The sequence below is a fragment of the Lepidochelys olivacea genome (assembly GCF_965140295.1).
Source record: "Lepidochelys olivacea isolate rLepOli2 genome assembly, chromosome: 20".
Taxonomy (NCBI): Eukaryota; Metazoa; Chordata; order Testudines; family Cheloniidae; genus Lepidochelys; species Lepidochelys olivacea.
Window position 1 is genome coordinate 14,377,909 of NC_140430.1, and position 26,433 is coordinate 14,404,341.

At 41.5% G+C, this 26,433-nt stretch overlaps 1 protein-coding gene across 2 annotated transcripts in view; it reads right to left on the reverse strand.

Annotated features, from left to right (window-relative positions):
- Window positions 1-26,433, reverse strand: part of ATF7 (activating transcription factor 7) — a 108,702-nt gene that overhangs the window by 73,124 nt on the left and 9,145 nt on the right. For both annotated transcript variants that reach the window (XM_084610077.1, XM_084610078.1), the window contains exon 2: window positions 4,671-4,739. In XM_084610077.1, coding sequence (XP_084466203.1) covers window positions 4,671-4,718 — 48 coding nt within the window. In that variant the 5' untranslated portion in view covers window positions 4,719-4,739. The remainder of the gene's footprint in view (window positions 1-4,670; window positions 4,740-26,433) is intronic.

A 26,433-nucleotide genomic window follows, 5' to 3' on the forward strand; every position in this document is an offset into this window, starting at 1 on the left:
ACAGCCATTAAAGACCTAGCAACCAAAACATGTTTACATACCCACTGCAAGCTCACAAGTTTTGATGATATGGTGAGTATTGTAAGATCTTCTAATCTATTTTAGGTATCCACTCCCTTCACCTGCCCTTACCACAGCATTTTTCGAATTTCTATACAGAAGCAGTGGAGGGGAAGGGAAAAGGAGCAAGAAAGGAAGTAAAGTGAGAGGCTAGTCACAACCACATAGGAAAAGAAGAGCCAACTGACAACTCATATAAGGAAGTGATGGACTTCTCCCTTTAGCAAAAAAAAATTTGTGACTGGCTTCATAACAGTTGTTCCAAGTCTGCTTTTCAGAGCTATTTGCGTTGTTCTGCTTTCTCCTGCTCATATGCTCTTTAATGCAGTGTTTCCAAATGGTGGGTCACTGAAGATCATAAATGAGTTCTGAACTGCAAATAAGAACACGAGACATAGCTTGTGGCTGTCTGCCCAGGGTCATATTTGTGCACATGCATGGATAATGAAAGTTTTAACCTGTTTGGTCAGTATAGGTTGGCACCTTTCACCACCATTATATTTATGTTTGGTCTTTAAAATAGTATATACATACTATTTTAAAGACCAAACATATAAATACAATGGTGGTGAAAGGTGCCAGCCTATTTGCTATTCATGAATGGTGGGCAGAGCCCACCTACACCTAAGGGCCCATCCTAGGTTGGCCAGATGTCCCAATATTAGGGGCTGTGTCATATATGTAACTATACCACCACTCCAGGGGCAAGGGGGGAATGTTCCAATTTTTCACACTTGCTATCTTGTCACCCTAACTCACCCCCTCAGTTGAGAAATGGGTCACAGGACGAAAGATCAACTGATTCCATGGGACAAATCAAAAACAAAAAAACAAACCACAGGAATGGGAGCATGATTCAAAGATTTAAAACAAGGGAAAAGACTGGGGCATGTAAACAGAGAACTCCAGGCAGCACCTACCACTCTGCAAAGGAGTCAGAGGACGCTATCCAAAGGAACGACGACCAGCTATGCAAGAGAGTCACATATAGGGACCCCACAGTCACAGAGGCTCCCTGTCAAGCTTCCCCCTTCTGGTATGACAGAGGGACAGTTTTGGACACTGTCCAGAGGGCACTAATGAGGCAAACTCATGGCTTTTGGAGATCACAGACTGGGTGTGTGCATAAGAAAAGATGTGGGGGTAAAGTGCAGCTGGGGGCTCTGGAGGAGCCAGAAAGAGAGGCTGTAACCTGGCACACTGCAGGTAAGTGTACCAGGGTCTCTGACAGGTGCCTGATGTTTAGAAAGTATGAACTGCAGCAAGAAAAGCCTCATCTTCCAATGTCCCTCACCCCTGACCTGAAGGGACAGTCCTCCATAGTGGAGAGAAGAGCCCTCCCTCACATCCATCCATCCAATCGTTGGCCTCTGCTGCAACTGGCAATAAAGGGAGGATCGCTGTCATACTGTGATGGTGACTTCTATAACCTTTCTATTGGGAGCTGGACTGAGACTTATTTCATATAGGATATTGAATGTAGTTATTAGCTTCAATATTTTGAGTTGCAAGTTCTTTGGGGGCAGGAATTGTCTCTATTTCCTTGGAAAAGGACTAGTTAGTACAACACTGTAAGCAATATAATCATGTTATTAATAGAATCTTGGACCCATGTTTTCAAACTTAAAGTTGGGCATCGAAATAAAAAGAAGCCTGATTTTCAAAAGCTGCTTCCCCCCCACCCCCACAGCTCCCACTGATTGTATCAGGAGTTGTAGGTGCTCAGGACCTTTGAAAGGTCATGCCACTTACCTAGCTGCCTACACAAAGATTTAGGTGTCTATCTTTAGCCAACCACATTTGGAAACAGTGGTCCCGATTCTTAGGCAACTTGGGGACAAATTCACCCATGGAATAAGTGAGTGCAATCATAATGGAAGCCACAGTTGAACTGACCCTCCATATTTGATTATATGTTTACCTGAAGGAAACCCTTTTGATAGAAGGAATCTAGGTAGCTTGTCAAAGGTCAGGGTCTGGTGCCAGAAATGGCAGCACATGTCGTCAGAATTTGACCACTGAAAACAGTCTGCCTAAAAGAATGGTCCCTCAATTTCTACTATAAAAATCAAGTTATTAAAAGCTACCAACCAATCTTATATACAGCCGGGGAAGTGGAAGACTGCTGGCCCTGTATTTCCTTGTTTGCATTGATTAAAAGGTTGTCTATGGAGAAATGAACTTCAGCTGACATTATGGCCTCCCTAAATGCATTCAAAGTTGGATATTCACCTCCACATCCAGTCCCAGACTGTTGTCTACTGTTTCTCTGTGCTATTCAACAGCTGCATTTCACTGCAGAGGTGGTTGCATTTTAGCGGTGAATGCCATGCTTATGGCTTGAAAACCTTCAGCGTGAAGTGCACAACCGAAAAATGATTAAAGGATCGGAAAACATGCCTTACAGCAAAAGATTCATGAACTCGATCTATTTAGCTGAACACAAAGATGACTTGATCAGAGTCTATATGTATCTACATTGGGAACAGCAAGAATAATAAAGGGCTCTTTAATCTAGCTGAGAAATAGATCAACAAGATCCAATTGCCAGAAGTTGAAGTGGACAAGTTTAAACTAGACATAAGGTGCACATTTTTAATAATGAGGGTAATTAACTATTGGAACAATTTACTAAAGGCTATGGTGGATTTTTTATTACTAGAAAATTTTCAATCAAGACTGGATGTTTTTTTAAAAGATATGCTCTACTTCAAACAGAATTAAATTCAGGGAAGTCCTATGACTTGTGTTATACACATGATCAAACTACATGACCACAATGGTCCCTTCTAGCCTTATAGAGTATGCATCATTCTGTTGGGCACAGGCTGTCTACTACTGTGTTTGTACAGCAGCCAGCACAATGGGGCTGCATTCTTGATTGGCCCTTACGCACTGCCATAACAAAAAAATAATAATAATTGGTGTAAAGTTAACATTTCAACATTAAAAATCAAGAATTGACAGAATTACACACAAGGAGGAGGAGGATTCTCCTTGAGCAATGAAAGAGAAAAGCAGCCACCCTTATATCTCATTTGGGTAGGTTTTTTTAAATTATTTAAATAAGTTTTGGGTTGCCTCATTTGCTTATGAATCTGATTTTAGAGTTAAATAACTGAAGTCTTCATGTCAGTGCTCAGATACAGCAAGTACAGTTTATGATGACTTGCACAATTTCAGGAACAAAGGAGAGAGAAAACAGGCTACAAAATCAAGTCCACATAAGGGCAGAATAAAAAATGCATCAGATTAGACTGATACTAGAAATGTTCTTAAGCAAAAAAAGACTAAAACACAGCAACTGCATTTGTTTTTAGAAAAGGCAAAGTACTTTGTGTAGCAGAAAAATCTAATCCACTAATCAAGTAGCTGTATCAAAATATTATCATGTCTTAAAGCACATGCCTCAAGGGTACAGAATTATCCCTTTCAATGTTCATCATGAAAGACCCGAAGAGGCATTAAAATATTTTTTTTTAAAAAAAAAACCCTAAATTATGCTGTGGGGGTTCATCCAGGGAATTAGTTATGGCTCCCAAGTGTGTCAATCATAATAGTTTGGCAACCCATTTCCCTGACTGTGACCATTATGTAACAAAGTGGATATGAATCACTGAAGATCTGGTTAAAAGCCACAAACCATTTAGGGGCATGCCTGTTCACCCCTTCTGAAATTTTTGAACCATAACACATAGGCTTTTAATTCATTAGCCAACAGTAACTACGGTAAGGAATTTATGTAGGATTTTACCAAGTCCCCACTTGAATGGCTCAATAGTTCATATGTTTTGTTTTTTAAAGGAAAAGTGAGAGTTGCCCAGATGGTATGGGCAATGGGCGCTATAAAGGATCAGGAGGCACTAGTGTTTTAATGAAGGGAAAACGACACTGTCTGTTCTTAGAGGTTTGTTTTGTATTAAGTCAGACTTCAAGGAAACACTAAGGGGGGTGGGGGGGAGGAGACAGACTTGTCATGGACATTTACCAGCCCAGGCACAAAAGTCTACTCACCTGACCTTTATCACATGAAAAGAGGTATTTTACTCATTCATAAAAAACGAACAAACACTCAACCCAGGTGAGTGAGCAAAAAGAGTTTTGCAAGGCTGCAACTAACACTAGCAGGTAACCTATGGAGGAAAAAAAAATTTTTTTTTTTTAAAGCTCAAAATAGAATCTAGCAGTTTGGGGTTCACATAGCAGCAAACCATCAACTGTCACATTCTCAGCTGCCTTACGGAATATGCTATCACAGCTAACTCATCCTGACAGAGAAGGAATATCTGTCCTTTGGCTAAATAGCCTTGAATGAATGTGTGTAACGCTATCAGAAAACGTTAACTGGAGATCAGCGTGTTGTTTCTGGGCTGTGTGGGTCTTATGAAAGACACCAGCAGAATAACAATATGGCACAAAGCAAGGCAGATTTCATTACTTTGTAGTGCCTGCACTTGCTCATAACTTGGATTTACACACTGCAAATCCTCCGATCTGATTACCTTCAGTGATCATGTAAAATGCTGGCTCTAAACTCTTTGCCTCAGTGATAAAAACAGACACTTTGATTCACAACAACACATTCACAATAAAGTATACTGTAAAAGTACCTGTCCACAGCCGGGGGCATTGCACACAAACGGCCTGTCGTCTCCCATATCTTATATAGCTGGGCAAAGCTGAGGAGAAAGGAAAGAGGGATGGAAATTGTTAAATAAGCTAAAAAAATTCAAAATATCAGGAGCAGAAGCTCTTTAAAGGAATATAATTAAGTAAGACTGCTGATATGGGGAAGAAGGGGCTTTCTGTGCCCCTTAGATTACATGTACAGAAGAAGGAATTAATCCAGTCTCAGTTAAAGTCTTAATTAATGTGACCCAGTAATTTTTGCATTTGCAAAGAGGAAATTTTGTCTAATAGTTAAAGGAGGAGCCATGACAGCCTAGTCTACTGGTCAGAATAAGGGACATGTAGTCAGCACTCCAGGGTTCCATTCCTGGTTCTTTCATGGCCTGGCCTCAGCAAGAGACTTCCTGCTCTCTCCATTTCAGGGTATGTCTACCCTGCAGCTGGGAGCATGCTTCCCAGCATGGGTAGGCAGACATGGTAGCTCTGCTCAAATAAGTACACTGAAAGTAGCAGAGTAGCCAGGGGCAGCACAGGCTGCCACTCGGGCTAGCCACCTGAGTACAAACCTACCTGGACCCCTGGCTATCTCAAGCTGCCTCCCTGTGCTAATGCATGTTTGTCTACCCGCACTGGGAAGAAACTTTCCCAGCTGCAGTGTAAACATACCCTCAGTATTCACCCCAAACCCCCACCTGGAAATGGAGACAGTACCGACATGTCTCACAGTAGGACTGTAAGAAATAATAAACATTTGCAAAACACTCCTGTATCCTCAGATGGAAGGTACTAGAGAAAGCAAAGTATTAATCAAATTCTTTATTTTCTTCATTGATTTTTAATACAGTATACAAAGCACGCACGTGCACAACACACACACACACACACACACACACAGTAACATTCTACAGAAAAATGTGTAACCCAGAAGCAGTCAGATAAATCGAGTCTGTTCTACATACAAGTTATATTTTCAATGGGAGAGAACTAAAATTTGTCATTTAATTAATTAAGGGATTATAGGAGTGGTGCCTCCATTTTACAAGGCAATAATCTGGCTCCCTAGTGGGTAAACTACATGGCTGATGGCAAGGGTAGTTTATCACAGATTATAGCCAAGGATAACAAAGCACTCTGTCCTATTACGCTACAAGTGAAGCTATTCTTATTAATAAAAAATAAGAGTAAATAAAGTAACCCCCACCACCTCAAATTCTAGAAATAATGGTTCCATCCACCCACTGATATTTTTATAGCTAGATTTTAAAAAGCTATAATAAAGAAAATGTTATCTCTTCAGGGGGTTTACTGTGTGAACGTGTCCTGACTGTTCATGTTGCTTCTAGCCTCTCTCTCTCTCTCAGTTACGCTCTTGGCTGTAGAAAGCCGACATGCATCACTGGAGCCAAGAACAGAAATGGAACCAGGATGCAGCCAAAATTAGTTCATAAAAAAAAACCACACTTTTTTGTTTAGATTTTAAAATTTCTAACCATGTAAAAACACCTCAGTAGCACTGAGAGGGTGGAGAGAGTTATTTTTTGGAACTATATGGAAAGTACTCTAGTGGTGCAACAAAACAAGACGGGGGGGGGGGGGATGTGGTGGGTTGGGGGAGAAGTTTGCATTTTAATTGGAGCTAAAGATGGCTTAGGGGTGTAAAGTAATAGCATATCTGAAAGGACTGATGAGATGTGGTGCTTTTCTCTCCCTAGAGTGCTTGATCAAATCTGGCCCAAGTTGGTCCTGGCTAAAAACTGTTCCCATCAATAGCTGTTTAGCAGCCCATGTGAAATGAGTGGATTGCAATTCTGATCTTTCTAAAGGGTATCTACAAAGTCTTCTATCACAATTTGGACCATGTTTAGATTTATTAAGCAAATGAACTCTATGCCCTATATAAACATGAAAAAACAATGGGTAAATAGCCTCCAAACAAAAATATAATGGACTGACAACAAGGGTGCTTCATAATTTGCACCTAAATAAGGCTAACCACAAATATTAGCCCCCACACACCTCCCAGAAAACTCAGAGAAAGTTAAATGGGCCTTGCAGAGTGCACTGAAGGTTAACAAGCTCCAAAGATCCTAGAAGAAGCAAACTGGCTTGGGATTTCGTTTGTGGTTGGGGAAGGAGAACAGTTCCAATGCAATGGCCCCTCACAGAAAATGCCCTGCTAGCAATCCCTCCCTCAGAAACCACAGGACTATCAGCTCAGAGGCATCTACTGATCAGAAAACCCCCACAAGAGACGCAGCTGGAACACAAACGCTTAGGACTTTATAAATCAACAGTAACATCTTAAATTGTACCTGTAAATTAATATAGATCCTGGAGCCCCATCACAGCACGAAGCAGGAGTTTTCTCATGGATCTGAAGATTATGGCCTAGAGAGCTCCTGACAGTGATCTAATCTCGACATGGCAAAGGCATAGTAGATAACAGCAAGAGGAGTATCTAAAATATGTCAAAAGCCTCAACAAGCGCAGTTTTTGGGGGGGGGGGGGAGGAGAAGACGACAAACCAGTCTCGGCCACATCTGTCTAAGCTTCCAACTCAGACCTCAAATTGTTAACTTGAGAAACCAAAAGGCAAGTGAACTCCCTCAAATCAAGGGGGCTGATCTCCGCCACTTCTTTGAGTTGCTAACCAAAGCGTAGAAACATCACCACAATCTTTTCCAGACTGATCTTCAACCATCTAGCCCTCATTCTACGCCTAATCTCATTCAGGCATTGGGTAAAATCACTCATATGCATCAGATGACCCCACAAAACAGAGATATAGATATGGGTGTTATCAACAGCATATTGAAAGCAGGGTAAGTCCATGCTTCTTTAAGAACTAACGTGTATACAAAGTCTTCAAACAGGAGGAATGTCAAGGTCAGATGCTGCAGTAACATGCATGTCTGCCCCATGCTCATTCACTCAAAACAATTCTCTGAAATCTAGAAAGAAAGGAGCAAAGTGACCAGACAAACTCCATCAGCCCCAGCTAAGGACCAGAACCATCACCCCAGAACCTTGCAGTCAGCTGTATCAAAGGAAGTAGATGGATCTAAAAGAGCCAACATTGTAAATTTATCTTTGATTTCTTCCTTTAGATGGGTAATGCAACGGATGCTGTTTCTGTACCATAACCAGATTGGAAATCTAACTGGAGTGAAGGAAAAGTTAAGACTCCCTCCAAATCTTGCTAGAATTGCTTTGTCACCACCTTTCCCAGAAGAGGGTAAAGTTTGGAACAGGATGGTAATTTGGCAGGACTATCAGTATCAAAAGATAGTATACCAAGACAAGACCTAACAATTGTCTATTCAAAGGAAGCGGATACCCTGTTCTCCCAAAAGGATGTAATGGTATCCACCAAGCATAGTCCCAGTATATCCAGCTGGTTTTTACAAACAGAAAGGACATTGGACTGCATGTTGGTCCTAAGACCCCTCAGTACCTCCAGACATTAGGTCAGTAACCATTTTAGTGTGGTCTATAAGACTCAACCCAAAACTGCATGTCAAGTATTCCAGATTTCTAATCCCTGGGTAGACAATGACTTGTGTGGTCTTTGACAAGTTGATTCCCATCTTCATGCCTCAATTTCTCCATTTGTAAAAGGAGATACACTCTGTGAAGCAAGGGTGGTTAATAATTAATGTTTAAAACAGCACTTTGAAGATGTAAACTGCTATGATTGCCAAATCTTCAAGCTGTCAATCTCAGTACCAAGGATTGTATGCCTATGGAGACTATGCTCCCCTCACATAGAGAGCTAGGGGTTAGGTACACTGGTGAGGCAGTGTACGAGGGGAGATTGCATTGTCAAGACAGCCACGGGGAATGAAGTCCTCTGTCAGTCCAGTGGTGAATTTCATCAGCAATTTTAAACAGCAGGTTTTGGAGCTATTAAACCATTGAAGAAAGAACAATCATGTTGTGATAACAGGTGAATGGCAGACAAGGAATGGATGAAAGGTGGCATTAGTTATCTTTCAAGTTTTGCAAAAATCCTCCTTAAAAAATGGTGAAGCTACTGATTGGTGAAAGGGTGAAGATGGTTATAAAGTCAAAACTTTAACACAGTTTGGGGTTTTAAATGGAGCGGCATGGTATACTTAGCTAGGAGGAGAAGTGATTTTATTTTTTCTAATAAATTCTATTATATTTGCAGGATAATAGGAAGGGCTGCTCTAATTTACAAGGCAAAAATCCTTACTTTTAATTAATGTAATGTCAAACATCTGTCACAAACAGCTTGTTTCTTCCACCAATACTTAAGATTTTGGTTCTCTCTTCATTTGGTATTTATGCTTCCAGTTCACGTAAAAGCTGTTTAAGACATTTTAAAAAATGGATCAGCAGACACTCTTGGGGCTTGATAAAACTAATCAAAACTGGGGGGGGGGGGCGCCAAAAAATAACAAAACAAAAAAACAACATTTCAGGTTTCCCCCCCAGACACTTCTGACAGTGTAACAAGCAGCTCTGTTTAAAAATTTGAGACTTGTGCGCTATGAGAATTGCAGTTAACTGATCTTGCAAGATATTAGGAGGATTCATTTTGTCCCTCAAAAACTATTAACTGCTCACTCACTAAGAACAATAACCGGCATGTAAATACATGTACAGAGATTTATATCACACTTAGTCAGGATAAATTGCTTCAATAAACTCTATTCTTAAGAAAAAAGGCAGAACAATCAAATGATTGGATACTGGGAGAACAGCATTTTTATTTCTTTTCCCACAACCCCAGGACCATATTTTGCTGTTTTGATTATTTTTAGCATGTTTGAAAATGCAACGTAAAGCAAAGAATTAGATTATTGAATCATTCTTTAAAATTCTGTCAGTGCACTTCTGAAGAGCATCTGCTACCTCATGGAAAGTTTGGGGGGGGACCCCAACATTCTACTGAGAAAAAGCTTCTGCTTCCAGAGCCTGTATATTTTCCTATTCCCACCCCTCAGATCCTTAAGTAGTATATGAAAACAATGGCTTTGTTTCTGAGTTTTTCCTGTTCCTTAAAGGTGCTTATTCCCCCACTGACAGTCAACAACTTAAATATCATCATTTCTAGAGCAAGACCATTACAGTGTCACAAAAGGATTTATGAATCTTCACAAAAGGAGTTTCAGAGTAACAGCCGTGTTAGTCTGTATTCGCAAAAAGAAAAGGAGTACTTGTGGCACCTTAGAGACTAACCAATTTATTTGAGCATGAGCTTTCGTGAGCTACAGCTCACTTCATCGGATGCATCCGATGAAATAAATTGGTTAGTCTCTAAGATGCCACAAGTACTCCTTTTCTTTTCACAAGAGGAGTGTAGACAACAGTATAATACCTCACCCTTCTCTAGAATGGTTCATCCAAAAAATTCAAACCAAATCGAAGTATCAGATCGTGAATCACAATAGGACATACCTATACCACCACACAGACTTGCTTTGGAACTGGATCACTTCTGAAGCATTTGACATCCCACCCCTGAAAATCTACAGTAGGACAGACAGACACAGCAAATGCAGCACAAGAACCTGCGAGACAGCCTTGGAGGGAGGAAATTCCCTCACATAAGTGACATTAACAGTCCTAAAGGCTTTGATATAGCTTGACAGTAGCTAAACAAACTCTCATGCTTAGCACTTTTGTATCTTCAAAGCACTTTAAAGAAATGTGTTAATCCTAGCAACACCCACGTGAGGAATGTGTTCTCCCATTTTAAGGAACATGTCTAAACTAGGATGCAAAGGTATATTTGTAAAAAAATGTTAGCTAAAACATTTTAACTAATGTGTTTGAAAACTTGTGTAGACAGGGCAAGCTGCATGTTAACATGTTACCTGGCTGCGACGAATCCTAGTGTAGACAAGCCTTTATTGGGGGAGGGGGAAAGGCAGAGAGGTTAAGAGTTTTGCCCAAGGAATTAGAATTCTACTCCGGGTCCCGTGCTCAGGTCCCCACTTTATCTCCCAATACTCATGAACAAGGGAAGAGGTAGGTCTTTTTAAAACACAGCTGCGGCTAGCCTTGGTTGGCTCTAGACAACTCTTCTCATTGTTCACCTTGTCTATATTTCAGGGCTGGTATACACTAATACTGTAAGTCGATCTAAGTTACGCTAGTTCAGTTACATAAATTACGTAACTGAAGTAGACATAACTTAGGTCGACTTACAGTGGTCGCTACAACACGCTATGTTGATGGGAGACACTCTTCCATCAACATAGCTTCTGCCTCTTTAGGAGGTGAAGTACAGAAGTCAACAGCAGAGCACTCTCCCATCGACTCAGTGTGTCCTCACCAGACCCACTAAATCAACATTACAGCAGTGCTCATTTAGCCAGTAGTGTAGACATGGCCACTGATTGCTACATCAATACAATTTTTAGGTGGGGGTTGAGTAAAATTATATAGTTCTGAGAACATAGACTACACAGGTTTTTCAGATGTCTGCTTTGCTTCCTACGTTGCTTCAGAGGTTGTTGTGTTAATTGTTTTTGCCCCAAAGAAAAGAAATGTCTGTATGCCTCACAATGAAGGCAGACAGAAATGGGAAAGTGGGGAAATGGTAGGTTCTGTGAAGAGGAAATGGGGTTGAGTCACGATGCAAGGGAGTCAGAGGAATAAGGATTGGGTGCTCCCTATTCAAGGCCACAGCCTGTCTCCCCACACAGGATCCCCTGCACATAACTTGCCCCCGTCCCATGTACATCCCTGGCCTCCCACAATGCGATCAGTGAATTCCCCTGCCACCCTGCACATCCGACTCACTTCCAAGTAGTTGAAAGCTGTTTCAGATAAAACCCCAGGTGCTGAGTTCCCTTAGTAGTTGTTTCAGTGGTTTTACAACCATGATTTTAATCTAAAAAAATAATTCTTTACCATTTTGCTGTGAAACACTCACACAAAAATTTAGGAAACAGTGAAGCTAACTATATACAAACCACCATATGTGAAGTTAAAGAAAAAAGTACTTTTGTCCTTGTCTACATTGGCCAAAAAAGGTGTGTGTTTTTCAATTAAGTTAGCTTTAAAGGATTAAGCACTCCAATACCTGTGCAGACAGAATTTAACACCTTTAAAACTGAATAAATCAATTTACATTGTTGCTAGACTCTGCTTAAGCTAGAGCACAATTAACCAAAACAATCTTGTCGAACATTGTTTACACCAGTAGTTCATGTACCCCTGGGGGTACATAGGTCTTCCGGGGGTACATCAACTCATCTAGATATTTGCCTAGTTTTACAACAGGCTACGTAAAAAGCACTAGCGAAGTCAGTACAAAGTTAAATTTCATACAATTACTTGTTTATACTGCTCTCTATATATTATATACTGAAAAAAGTAAGTACAATATTTCCAATTGATTTATTTTATAATTATATGGTAAAAATGATACAGTAAGCAGTTTTTCAGTAATAGTGTGCTGTGACACTTTGATTTTGTAAGCAAGCAATTTAAGTGAGATACGCATGACGAAAGTCAGGCTTCTGAAAGGTTTCAGAGTAACAGCCGTGTTAGTCTGTATTCGCAAAAAGAAAAGGAGTACTTGTGGCACCTTAGAGACTAACCAATTTATTTGAGCATGAGCTTTCGTGAGCTATAGCTCACTTCATATGCATCCGATGAAGTGAGCTGTAGCTCACGAAAGCTCATGCTCAAATAAATTGGTTAGTCTCTAAGGTGCCACAAGTACTCTTTTTCTTTTTGCTTCTGAAAGGGGTACAGTAGTCTGGAAAGGTTGAGAGCCACTGGTCTACACAGCTGTTTGGAATGGGGGGAGGGTTAATTTCAGCTAATTTAATTGAAAAATAAGCATTTTTGCCCCTGTAGACAGGGCTTTATATGTCTCTCAGAACAAATGAAAGGGAAAAGGTGGCAGGGAGGGAGAGGTGTGATATAAAATGACATCTCCCCTTACTACACAAGTTTAGGCCAGGTCTACCTTCAATTATGTTAGCAAAACTTATGTTGCTTGGGGTGTGGGGAAAAAAAACAAAACACCCCTGAGTGACATAAGTTTTGCCGGCATAAGCGCTCATGTGCAAAGCACTATGTCAGCAGGAGAGTATATCTGGCAGACATAGCTATCGCCGCTCATTTAGGTGGTTTCATTATTTTGACAGGAGAGTTCTCTCCTGTTGGCATAGAGCGGCTACATAAGCGATCTTACAGTGGTAGAGATGTGATGCTGTAAGCTCGTCAGTGTAGACATGGCTGTAGTTATATGGCAAACTGAAGTGCTTATCACGTTACTTACTTGTGATGAGAATCCTATTTGGGAGACTGATGTGAGGAGTCATTTTTGCTTATTTCAATAATCAAAAGTTCAAACAATTATTTTTAAATAAGGTTAATGCTGCAATGAATAGGCCTCAACTGGAGTAGTGTGTCCAGTTTTAAGTGCCACATTTCAGGAAAGATGTTGACATATTGGAGGAAGTCCAGAGAAGAGCAACAAAAAGATTAAAGATCTAGAAAACAGGACCTATGAGGGAAGATTGAAAAAAAATGTGTTTGTTTAGCCTGGAAAAGAGGGGACACAACAGTTTTCAAGTACATTAAAAGGCTGTTACAAGGAGTAGGGAGAAAAATTATTCTCCTTAAGCTCAGAGGATAGGACAAGAAGCAATGGGCTTAAATTGCAGTAAGGACAGTTCAGGTTGGATTAGGAAAAACTTCCCGTCAGAGTGGTTAAGCACTGGAATAAGTTGCCTAGGGAGGTTGTGAAATCTCCATCATTGGAGATTTCTAAGAGCAGGTTAGACAAACACCTGTCAGGGATAGTCTAGAGATAATACTTAGTCCTGCCACGAGTGCAGGAGACTGGACTAGATGACCTCGAGTTCCATTCCAGTCCTACAACTGTATGATTCTAGGTCTACAGGAAGTGCTGCTAATCAGTCATGAATTTGGACATTAGCACAACCAAGTGCTAAATTTCCCACTTTATTTCAGACCACAGACTGAAGTAGTCGCAAAATGCGTTCGCTAACTCATTAAAACACAAAAACAAAACATTTTATCCTACTCTAGACAGTCCCTTACGGGAAAAATTTAAACAGGGCTTCACAGGAAATTAGATGTATAGAACTTATTGACAACAGGAATGAAAGGCCAGTCTGCCACAAGGAAAATTCACCCCCTAAAAACATGCTGGCATCTCATGGAAACCATTTCAGAAGCTGTTCTATGTGGGAACAGTTTCTCATATATCATGGTTTCTGTATTTTTTTTATTTTTCTTGTAAGTGTGAAATAACTGAGCCTCTCCGAATATGGGATCTATAAAGTGCTTTCAATATATATCCAGGTTTTACAGATGGGAAAACCAAGGCAGGGAGTTTAAGTCATTTGCCCACAGTCACAGAGCGAGTCAGTGGTTTTTGTTGGCAACATCATAGTTGTTGTGAGGGGGACTACGATCTAATTCTTGGTGGATAGTTGTACAGAAGACAACTTTCTTTTCATATGTACAAATGCCACATACCCCCAACCCTGAAGCACTCCTTTGACTCCCCAATCTATAGGATTCTCAGCCCAGGGCTTGTGCATCTGACCCATGCCCTTCCTGGCTTGTGAAGGAGAATCATGAGCAACCGGAGCCACTCATGATCAAAATACCTAATGCGCCATTCAAGGAAGGAATCTTCCCTTTCTCCTTTAAGCACACAATAGCATGACCAACAATGAAGAAACCAATCCTGGATACATTGATTCTGGCCAACGACCGCCCAGTATCAAATTCCATTCCTGAGCAAGCTCAGAGAAGCTACCCAAAGGCCAACTTCAAGCTCATTTAATTGAAGTTAAAATCCTAGACCAGAAAATCTGGATTCAGTCCAGGACCTGGAACTGGTGGCTTAACAGATGGTCTCCTGTTAACGGACAGAGGGCAGATGGTCATTCTCATCCTCCTGGACCTCTCTGCAGCTCTCAACACTGTCAACCATGAGAGGTGTGGCAGAGGTCCAGGATAATACGCTAAAATGTTTGAATTCTTCCTGGAGGGAAGCACCCAACAAGTGATGATGGGAAACAGCAGTTCCACTACTAGACCCCTCACTTGTGGAGTCCCATAAGAATTAATTCTTTCTCTGGTCTTATTCAACATCTACATGCAGCCACTAGATGAACTGGTCAGAGGACTTGGACTACCTGTCATACCAAGAATAGGCAGATGACAGAACTCTACCTGTCATCACATATGACCACTCCATTACCGAGACCAGATAGCCCAGAGTTTGAACAAGATCAGCTCATGGATGAAGAACAGCTGGTTGAAACTGAACCTGAGGAAGACAGAGGTAATGCTGGTGGGCAGATGAAAACTTTTTGAAGAGTTTGCAGACACAATATTGTCTCTTTTCTGCTCTCTCTCATTGTCTAGAAGACTCCATCTGGCTTCATTTAGTCACACCTTCATCACCTCTTGGCTGGACTACAGCTATACAATAGATCTGGGCATGAAGTCTTCAGTGCTACAGAACTCCAATGGTACAGAACGCTGAAGCACTTTCAGCAACACGGGATACTGCAAACACATCAACCCTGTCCTCCGCTGGCTTCCCAGTGAGTATCAAATCAAGTTCTCAGAGTATCACCTCAAATCAACAAAATAAGGTAATGTCTACGCTGTGTCCTTATTTTCAGTGGTCTGGGGTCAGGGTAGCGAAACGATAGCCGACAGCTCCATGTAGCTTTTTTATTGTATTTAAATTGAATTTAGTAATTTGTTAACTACCACCATGGGTTCAGCTCTTCTTGCTACAGTTTCAAGCTCAGAGAGAACATTACCTCTGGTGCTTTTTTCAAATTTGGAGACTCTAGGAACACACGAAGTCCAAGTATGTGTGGGGTCGCTATCCATGTACAATGACTTATCTGTACTACAAATTTTATTAAAAGCAATAAGTAAAGTTACAATTACCCATGCATACATAAATCATAAAAATGCATGCAATGACTAAGGCCATGTCTATAACGTACAGTGCTATAGCTGTACAGATACAGCTGCACCGCATCTGGTGAAGACGCTGTATGCGGAAGGGAGAGAACTCTCCCGTTGGCATAAAAAACCCACCTCTGCGAGTGGCAGAAGCTATGTCGGCAGGAGAAGCTCTCCTGACAACACAGGAGCTGTGCACACGAGAGCTTATGTAGGTGTAACTTACGACACTCAGGGGGGTGGTTTATTCACATCTAAGTGACATAAATTATGCTGACATAGGCTATGTCTACACTACAGCCTAAGTCTGTTGACACAATGATAAATGGATGATAAAATGAACTAATTGGTTATATCTGTAATGAAGACTAGTCAACAACTTTGTTCTCTGGCACAGAAGTTACCTACTACAGGACATGCCTAAAAGAAAATAACAGAACGCCACTAGCCGTCACCTTCAGCCCCCAACTAAAACCCCTCCAACGCATTATTAAGGATCTACAACCTATCCTAAAGGATGACCCAACACTCTCACAAATCTTGGGAGACAGGCCAGTCCTTGCCTACAGACAGCCCCACAACCTGAAGCAAATACTCACCAACAACCACATACCACACAACAGAACCACTAACCCAGGAACTTATCCTTGCAACAAAGCCCGTTGCCAACGGTGCCCACATATCTATTCAGGGGACACCATCACAGGGCCACATAACATCAGCCACACTATCAGATGCTCGTTCACCTGCACATCCACCAATGTGATCTATGCCATCATGTGCCAGCAATGCCCCTCTGCCATTTACATTGGTCAAACTGGACAGTCTCTACGTAAAAGAATAAATGGACACAAATCAGATGTCAAGAATTATAACATTCATAAACCAGTCGGAGAACACTTCAATCTCTCTGGTCACGCGATCACAGACATGAAGGTCACTATCTTAAAACAAAAAAACTTCAAATCCAGACTCCAGCGAGAAACTGCTGAATTGGAATTCATTTGCAAATTGGATACTATTAATTTAGGCTTAAATAGAGACTGGGAGTGGCTAAGTCATTATGCAAGGTAGCCTATTTCCCCTTGTTTTTTCCTACCCCCCCCCCCCAGATGTTCTGGTTTAACTTGGATTTAAACTTGGAGAGTGGTCAGTTTGGATGAGCTATTTCCAGCAGGAGAGTGAGTTTGTGTGTGTATGGGGGTGGGGGGGTGAGAAAACCTGAATTTGTGCTGGACATGGCCCACCTTGATTATCATGCACATTGTAGGGAGAGTGGTCACTTTGGATGAGCTATTACCAGCAGGATAGTGAGTTTGTGTGTGTGGTTTTTGGGAGGGGGGTGAGAGAACCTGGATTTGTGCAGGAAATGGCCCAACTTGATTATCATGCACATTGTGTAGAGAGTTGTCACTTTGGATGGGCTATCACCAGCAGGAGAGTGAATTTGTGTGGGGGGGGTGGAGGGTGAGAAAACCTGGATTTGTGCTGGAAATGGCCCAACTTGATGATCACTTTAGATAAGCTATTACCAGCAGGACAGTGGGGTGGGAGGAGATATTGTTTCATATTCTCTGTGTGTATATAAAGTCTGCTGCAGTTTCCACGGTATGCATCCGATGAAGTGAGCTATAGCTCACAAAAGCTCATGCTCAAATAAATTGGTTAGTCTCTAAGGTGCCACAAGTACTCCTTTTCTTTTAACATTAAAGATAAAGCCTGAATTTGCAGGAGACAGAGCTTTCTTGGGAGCCAGCTCTAGACTGTGGAATGAATTCTCACAGGAACTAAAGACCATCACAAACCTCACCACCTTCCACTCTAAATACCAGGCAGATCTTTGACCTTGCCTTCTCTAAGGAGGGTGGGTGGGTGTTTAAAACTTTCCAGAACAGAACACTCAACTGCACATACTTCTCCCGCCTGGAGAAAGGATAAGAGAACAAACATTTTAGTCACATTACTTAATCTACTACTGGAAGGCCCTCAGATACTATGGTGATGAGCACAATACAAGAACCTACACAACTCCTGCCACTTAGAAAAGCTTCCTTGTATCTCTCCATCTCATCAAATCTTCGCTAAGAACATCCTTCTCCCTCTCATGCCTCAGTACCAGGATGGAAATGCTCTGGTCATGATTTATCGCTGTAGAATGTTGGGCAACACTGTTTGCATGAAAAATGCTCTAAAAATATCGCTATATTGTTGCACTGTACACTGCCAGTGACTACTGTTATTACAAGAATGCCTGGGGCCCATTAGTCTTAACAGCCTAGATCTCAACAAGTGCTTTTCTACACACAAAAATTTTTGGGTTTTAACTACATCAGTACAATCCTTCCCAAGTGTGGACACAGTTATAGACACTGGTATAACTTATTCCTGTACATTTAGAAGATACAGAAGGCACCTTTTACACCAGTACAAACATGTCTGTGCTGAACCAATTTAACTATGTCAGTAAAGCAATCATCACACACCCTTAACTGAAATTGTTATATCAATATAAAACTGCAGACCAGGCCTTAGAGACCTGCTTGCTGGAAGCTTTATCACCAGTTTAATGCCAGAAGGGATCACCAGATTATCTAGTCTGACTGCCTGTATGTCACAGGCTGCTAACCGCCACACAGCCACCCCCACACCAACTCCAACAATCAGAAATAGACCAAAGTAGTACAGCTCTCCGGAGATTCAACTATTGTGTGCTACGGGCAAAGAACAGGAAAGACCAAGCTGTACCAATGCCAGAGGCCTGCACAATGGCAGGGAACTGATTAGGTGAGATATATGCAGGTGATCCTACCATGTGATCTGCACCCCATGCTCTAGAGCAGGGGTGGCTAATGTGTGACTCCAGAGACACATGGGGCTCTCCAGAAGTTAATATGCGGCTCCTTGTCTAGGCACCAACTTTCCAGTGTGCTGGGGGGGCTCACTGCTCAACCCCTGGGTCTGTCACAGGCCCTGCCCCCACTCCACCCCTTCCCCTGAGCCTGCCACGTCCTCGCTCCTCCCCCGCCCCCGAGCCTCCTACACGCCAGGAAGCAGCTGATCAGGAGGTGCGGGGAGGGAGGGGTAGGCGTTGATCAGCAGAGCTGCTGGTGTGTGGGAGGCGCTAGGAGCTGATGGGGGGCTGCTGACGTGTTACTGTGGCTCTTTGGCAAGGCACATTGATAAGTTCTGGCTCCTTCTCAGGCTCAGGTTGGCCACCCCTGCTCCAGAGGAAGGTGAAAAATTCCAAAGGGTCATGCCAGTCTGACCTGGAGGAAATCCAATCCCGAGTATGGAAATCACTTTAACCCTAAATGTGTGAGCAAGACCCAGTGGGATTTAATCAGTGGGGAAAAGCTGAAAGAAACAGAAGAATGAACTGTAAGATATACTTCTAACAACTTTCTTTTTCCTATGTGAATGTGGGAAGGAAGAATGTGCTAAGAGTGAAATCTGGCCATAAATTAAACTAAGCCCTTCAAATTAGGGCATGCTGCAGGTATGACTGGGTTGAGAGTTTGTTTTGAATTAATACAGGTACAATTATAAACTTCATTCCCTGTATATCATATTTATTTGAGGCAGTTTTAGCAATGTTTTTTTTCCTCAATAAAAAGTTGGTTTCATTTTTGTGAATCAATGATGCAAAACAGGTATTTTAATGTGAATTTATTATTCTAATTGCAGCATACAATTCTAGAAAGTTGGAGAACTGAGGGGAGTCAAGAACAAATGTAACTGCTTAAACACTGTATTTATGGAAAGGACAGTTTAGAAGGTTTAAGCACTGGCTTTGAGACACCTAACGAGGGACATTCAGGCCATGTCTACATTACAAGCGCTACAGTGGAACCGCTCAAGTGCTGCAGCTATGCTGCGATAACACTGTACTATAGACACTGCCTACATTGATGGAAAAAACACTTCTGTCAATGTAGTTAATCCACCTCTCCAAGGGGCAGTAGCTAGGTCAATGAAAGAATTCCTCTATCAACCTACCTGCATCTACACCACGGGTTAGGTTGACCTAACCACAGTGTGAAATTTTTCACAGTCCTGAGTGACATAGCTAGGTTGATCTAATTTTTAGATTTAGACCAGGCCTAAGACTACAATTTTATATCTTAGGAGGGCTGGCTTAGCCCTTCACCCTTCCAAAGAACTGTATTTGAGGAGGAGACTAGAAACTCCAGTTGTGTGTCCTCAGCAGGGACTTTAGAGATCCTTAGGCACTTTTTCTAGAAGTAGGGAGTTGCCCAGATGTCCTTGGTCAAAATTTCCCCTCCTCATACTCTTATCCAGGGGTGCTATGAACCAACTGGCTACTGGCCTCCCTCCCACAGAGGCTGTATATATCTATCACTTGTGTTGTGCATAAACAGCATCTGGGGAACCTTCATAAATGAAAGGCACTATGTGCAGACAAGATATTAAACATTTAATTAAATTTTAAGAAACAGGGATTAGGGAATGGCTGGGGAGGTGGAGGCAGAAAGAGACACACAGATACATACTGGGAGAACAACCAGAGGATTAGCGCTAGTAGCAAGCAAATACAGAGGAGACTTTAGCCTGAGGAAGTCCAAACTGTACAATGGGATTACTCTTTCCTGAATTACTGCAGGACATGTACTAGTATGAACAAAGGATTATGTTAAATAAAAAGTACTCTATAGAACGGAGCAGTTGCAGTCAAGGCTGAAATCCATTGTGGACATCAGACTTAGACAGGCAGGAACAGGCTCAGAGAAAAGGAGTACGCTTAGATCAAACAAAGAGCTTCATAGCAAGCAAATGAGAAAGTTACAGGTAAAAAAAAAAAAAAATCCTTACATTGATATGCAGTTCAGCAGAGAACCTGTTTGCAGTTGTCCCAAGCACTTTAAATAGGCAACTCTTTCAGATAAAGGGGTTTAAGGGTTTTCTTAAAAACCGCTTTTATAAAATATAGGAGCCTGACTTGAACTATTGCAAGAGCAGAGGCACAACAAAACTTGACTGTCAGGAAAGCTGAGCTAGAAATAGTGTTCTTACAATACTACCTACATAAAAGGGACAAGGTGGGTGAGGTAATTTTTTTTTTTTTTTTTTATTGACCCAACTTCCCCCACCGTGTCTCTCTAAAATCCTGGGACTGACATGGCTACAACGCTGCCTACCTATATAAAAAACAGCCCACCCAAGGTACATTCATGTGATTTTTATAAGATGTAACATGGATACTATAATAAGTCTAAATTTCTATTTTATCTTTCTGATAAATCATGTTCTCAGAATATGGTGCTTTGGGCCTATGGCTCACTACTGTATTACTGCATGCCAGAAGCCTAAAAATGGAGATAGGAGTTAGTTAAATCTCATAAAAAGTTATATGGGATTGATTCTCACACTGAGTAGCAAGGCCATCCCAGTTATTTTGCTGGGACCTGGGAGTCATGCCAACAACATTAAAACCCATGATAAAAACAAGCCTATAGAAATGCTAATGATGTTTTTCTTAGGCCAATCCCTAAGAAAAGACAATACACTGGTACTGTGAAAAACAGATAAAACCACAAACAAACTGGATTGTTATAGACGGCTACACAGAATCTTTACTTCGGCACATATCTTACAATGGAATATACAAAAATGTAGGTAAACTGGTAGCAAATGCAGAACCCATGATCACCAACAGGAGCTAGAATGTGGAAAGTGTAGTACTTACTATAATTAAGGAGGAATTACTCTGTGATAAGTGAGACAAAAAAATAAAACAGACATTTCTACGTCGCTATCCAAAAAAGGAGGAAGTGTAAGATTGAAAGCTAGGGGAAGTGTCGAAAATAGTAAAAGATTTCCCACTACAACGCAAGGAAGGAAACCTGTTGCTTTGAGAGAGTTCCAGAAGTACTTTTTGTTTTTGTTTATTTAAATATACTGATTAGCAGATCTCTGCCTGAAGCTTTCTGACCAAAATGAACATTCAGTGCATAATGCACTGAATATGTTGGTGGCAGGTTGGGAGATTAGAATGGCAACATGCAAGGATCCACAAACAAAATATAGGATAAGTGACTGCCAACCCTTCCTCGGGATTTGCCCATAGTTCAGTTCTCAGCCCTGTCTACATCACCACATTGCCGTGGGTTAATATTGTATTATTCTACAATAATACTCAAAAGCACTGTAGCTCATCACGATATAGGGTAAAATTTTCAAAGACACCTAAGTCTCATTTTCAAAAGTGATTTTGGCACTTAGGAGCCTAACTCTCACTGAAAGTTAATAGGACTTCGGCTCCTAAGTACTGAAGTCACTTTTTAAAATGAGACTTAGTTTTGAAGATTTCACCCATGATCTCTTCAGGCCAGATTTACCAAAAGGTATTTTAGGCACCTAAACATGCAGATTAGGTACTTTGTGGAATTAGGTGCCTGTGACAAACACAGGAATTTCCTGAAGTATTTTTATGACTCTGTACCTACCACCTTGGCATAGCTACACATTAGGGGATTGGGGAGGGGGCACGGGGGGAGACAGAGACACAGAGTTTCTTCTCTCCCTAGGACATGGGAGATCAGGCTAAGTATTTGAGACTAGAGACACTAGGCTTCAGGCCTGGAACAGAACACAACAAATGAAAGACAATGGCCTAGCACACTAACGGGGTCCCACCCAAAGGACTGGTTACATGCTGGGCATGGACCAGACCCTCTGGATCGGAGACAGTGCCTAACCTGCTTAGGTGCTTTTGAAAATCTCATGAAGTATCTTTGGAAGTCTGACCATTCATCATTAAATGTTACACACCAAGAGACATCCTCATACAGTTTTTAAGTTTTTCTGGGAAAGAGTCTACTTCAGAACCTAAGGTAAATATGCATAGACTATTGCTAGCAGTATGCTTTGAATTTAAAGTTATTTTGGGGTGTGGGGGAAGGAGTGGGAATGTTTGCTTTGTAACAGAAAAGCTGCAAGAAAGCTTTAAATTGTCATCTGGGAAAGAAAACCAAAAGCTAATGCTATAAAATCTGCTTTAGAGGCACAACACTCTGACACTTTATAAACTTGATAAAGCAAACCCAACTGTATAAACTGGAATATTGGCAAGAAACTTACTTGAGGTAAATCTCCAACAGCCACATGGTATTTAACAAATTATTCCAAGTTACCCTATAATGCAGGGTGAAAGCAAAGTCCAACGACTTCCCATTAAATTATGCCTTTCTGTGTGCATGCACAGAAATTGGTGCCCAGAAGCTCTGGCGTACAGTGCTAATGCCGTCTCCTCCCCAGCATGGGCCTGAGGACCTTGAAAACCTTGCCCTTCTAAAATTTAGAAGAGGGGCTGGTGTTCACTCATGCTATACTAAAATCACTGCCATCGGGAGAAAGACCTTCCACGTCAGCAAAATAATTCACAGTTATAAAGTGGCTTAAAGGAAGCTTATAATGTAACAAATTAAATATCCAGAGCACAAACTGGGTCCTATTTAATGAGGGTTGAAGGGAAGTGAAATGTTAAAGTTTATCAACCCTCACATACACCTTTGTTAACTATGAGCTGCAAAGACATTCAACATATTTATGACAGGTTTCAGAGTAGCAGCCATGTTAGTCTGTATTTGCAAAAAAAAAAAAAAAGAAAAAAAAAGAAAAAAAAAAGAAAAGGAGTACTTGTGGCACCTTAGAGACTAACCAATTTATTTGAGCACAAGCTTTCGTGAGCTACAGCTCACTTCATCGGATACGATGTAGCTCACGAAAGCTCATGCTCAAATAAATTGGTTAGTCTCTAAGGTGCCACAAGTCCTCCTTTTTCTTTTAACATATTTATGGCAGGATGATGAGAGAGAAGCATCAATAGCATATTTCAGCCAAGAACAAAACAAGCTCCAGTGAAAGGAATAATATGGCCTCCAGACCCAATGCACCAGTCACACGAGGCCTAGTTTACACTAGAAAAGCTTTGCCAGTAGCTCTACCAGCAAATCTTCCTAGCATAGACACAATTTAAACAGGCAAGAGTGCTTTTGCCTGTAGAACTTCTAACCAGTTCCCTGAATGAAATAAGTTATGCTGGCAAAAGCACTTCTTTGCCACTAAAGCTGCCTCTATCCTAGGACTTACCAAGATAAAAACGTCATAAGAAGAAATTACACCCCAACCACAAAAAGATTATAATGTGGACATGAGTTGAAACTTCAATGCTAGAGACAGAGCAAGGCATTTGAAGCATCAGTGGAAGCCTTATGGGTGCACCTGGGCATCAGCGTAAGATAAGGGATAATGAATCAGGTATATAATCAGCACAGAGTAAGGACACTGAAAGACATAAGATCTAAGTTTCTCTTTTTAAAAAGATTTAGTAATGAAAGAAATTGACAAAAAGATACAAAAGGAACAAGTGTCTGTAAAGCCATTGAGCATATGTGCAAGCTAGAATGATCTGGAACAACCACAGTCTCCAGGGGACATAAGTGCTAATCATATAGTCAATAAGGAACTCACCTGCAATGCAGGTACATGGCTAAACAGTTTGCAAGGTGTCCTACATGTACCTCATAAGTTCAATGTTTTAAAGCCAAAGGCATTCCAACCTGGTTTTATGTTGAAAGCATGGATCCCAACTGCAAAAATCCAGTAAGTTATAACAATTACTGCTTTCCAAATGCCTACAAACCTAACTTGGGTTAGGTAAGGATTATTAATTGCCTAGTGTCATTTATTTATATTTCTGATAAACCAAATAAATAAATAAATAAATCTAACCTAACCACAACAGCAAGTCATCAATTTCCCAAACCAGAAGAATTAGAAAGACCACCTCTAGTGCACTTATCAGTGGGGGACAATACTCAACTCCAAAATTCCTGCCTCCCTCCCCAGAAAGTACAATTCACAGAACACTGGCGTCAAGCACTCATAGAAGAAACCTCTATTGAAGAAGCAACCCACTAGCTCGTTTCCACATTGATTGAAGGAGTACCACTATGTAGCATGCCTTGCAGTAGTACAATCTCTATGTTACAGTGAACTCAAGTAACAGGTGAAGGATACAGGTCTGAAAAGTAGTTGCCCAAATGAACTCTGATTGAAGTCACAGCCAAGTCAAAACCACCTCATAATCAATGGTATCAAACAAGCTGATTAGATCTAACATTATGAGCATGGACCCCAGATCTTTTTATAACCAGACTGTGCTGAACTCAGGTCTGAATCCAGGCTGACAAAAGTCAAGGAGATCCAAGGCATCTAGCCATCCAACATCAAACCAAAATGACACTGCACAAGGCTTCACTAAAAATCTAAAGTTAGTGGCTTACCTGCTTCTCATATTACTGATTTTGATGTATTAAGACTAGACTGCAACTGTTGAGCATGCTGACCCACTGACTCCTTGTAACCCTTTGCAGAAGGTGCTCTATATAGAGGTCACAGAGTTAGAAACTTTGGCACTGCTTCCTGCAGACTAGACAAATACATTTTAAAAAAGGGTATTTCAAAATGAACTCATAACCACCTAAGCAACACCCTGGTCTTGAACAAATACAGGGGAAGGCTGAGATTATGTCATTAGCTGTGGCATGTCCTTATGTACACTAAAGTTCATCTATTGAAAGACATCTAGAATATTTGGGGCAGAAATGATTCACATGCAGTTATATTACAACTGCAAGAACAATGGAGAAAAATAATGTAAGAGACCCAGTGCTGCCTACTGATTATTACAGAGATAACTATGAGAAGTGCCTGAACGACTTAGGAGCCTGCATCCCACTTTCACAAGTCATTTAGGCCATGTCTACACTTACAAGCTTACAGCTGTGCCGATACAGCAGTATCGCTGGAAGAGCGCTCATGTAGCCACGTTATGCCGACGGAAGAGAGCTCTCCCATCAACGGAATACCACCAGCTCAATGAGTGACGGTAACTACATCGGTGGGCAAGCATCTCCTGCAGACATAGTGCTGTGCACACAAGCGCTTATGCAGGCAAAACTTGAGTCACTTGTTGGGAGGGGCTGTGTCACACACCCGAGCGACAAAAAAGTTTTGCTGACATAAGTGGTAGTGTAGACGTGGCCTCAGTCCTGTTGACTTATAGGCACTTAGGAACCTAAGTCTCAATGTAAGTCAACAGGACTGAGGCCACGTCTACACTACCACTTATGTCAGCAAAACTTATGTCGCTCAGAGGTGTGAAGAAAAACAAAAAACAACAAACCCACATCCCTGCACGACATAAGTTACGCCAGCACAAATGGTAGTGTGTACAGCACTATGTCAGCAGGAGAGCTTCTCCCGCCAACATAGCGATCGCTGCTCGTTGGGGGGGGGAGGAGGTGTTAATTATGTCCATGGGAGAGCTCTCTCCCTTTGGCATAGAGCAGCTACAGGAGAGTTCTTGCTGCATTGGTCCAGCTGTGCCGCTGTAAGCTCTCTAGTGTAGACTTAGAGTGAGTCTCCTAAGCAACCTTTGAAAACAGGACTTTGATTCCTAAGTCACTTAAGGTATGTCTAGACAGTAACTAGACACCCTCAGTTAACCTATGCCAGTTGACTCAGGCTTGTAGGGTTCAGGCTGAGGGGCTCTTTCATTGCTATGTAGACTTCCATGGTTGGGCTGGAGAACCAGGCTCTAGGCCCCTCCCACTTCACATGGCCCTAAAGCCCAGGCTCCAGCCCAAGCCTAAAAGTCTACACAGCAATGAAACAGCCCCGCATCCCAAGCCACGCAAGACCAAGTTGGCTGGCATGGGCCAGTCACAGGCATCTAGTTGCTGTGCAGACATATCCTTAAAAGCTTTT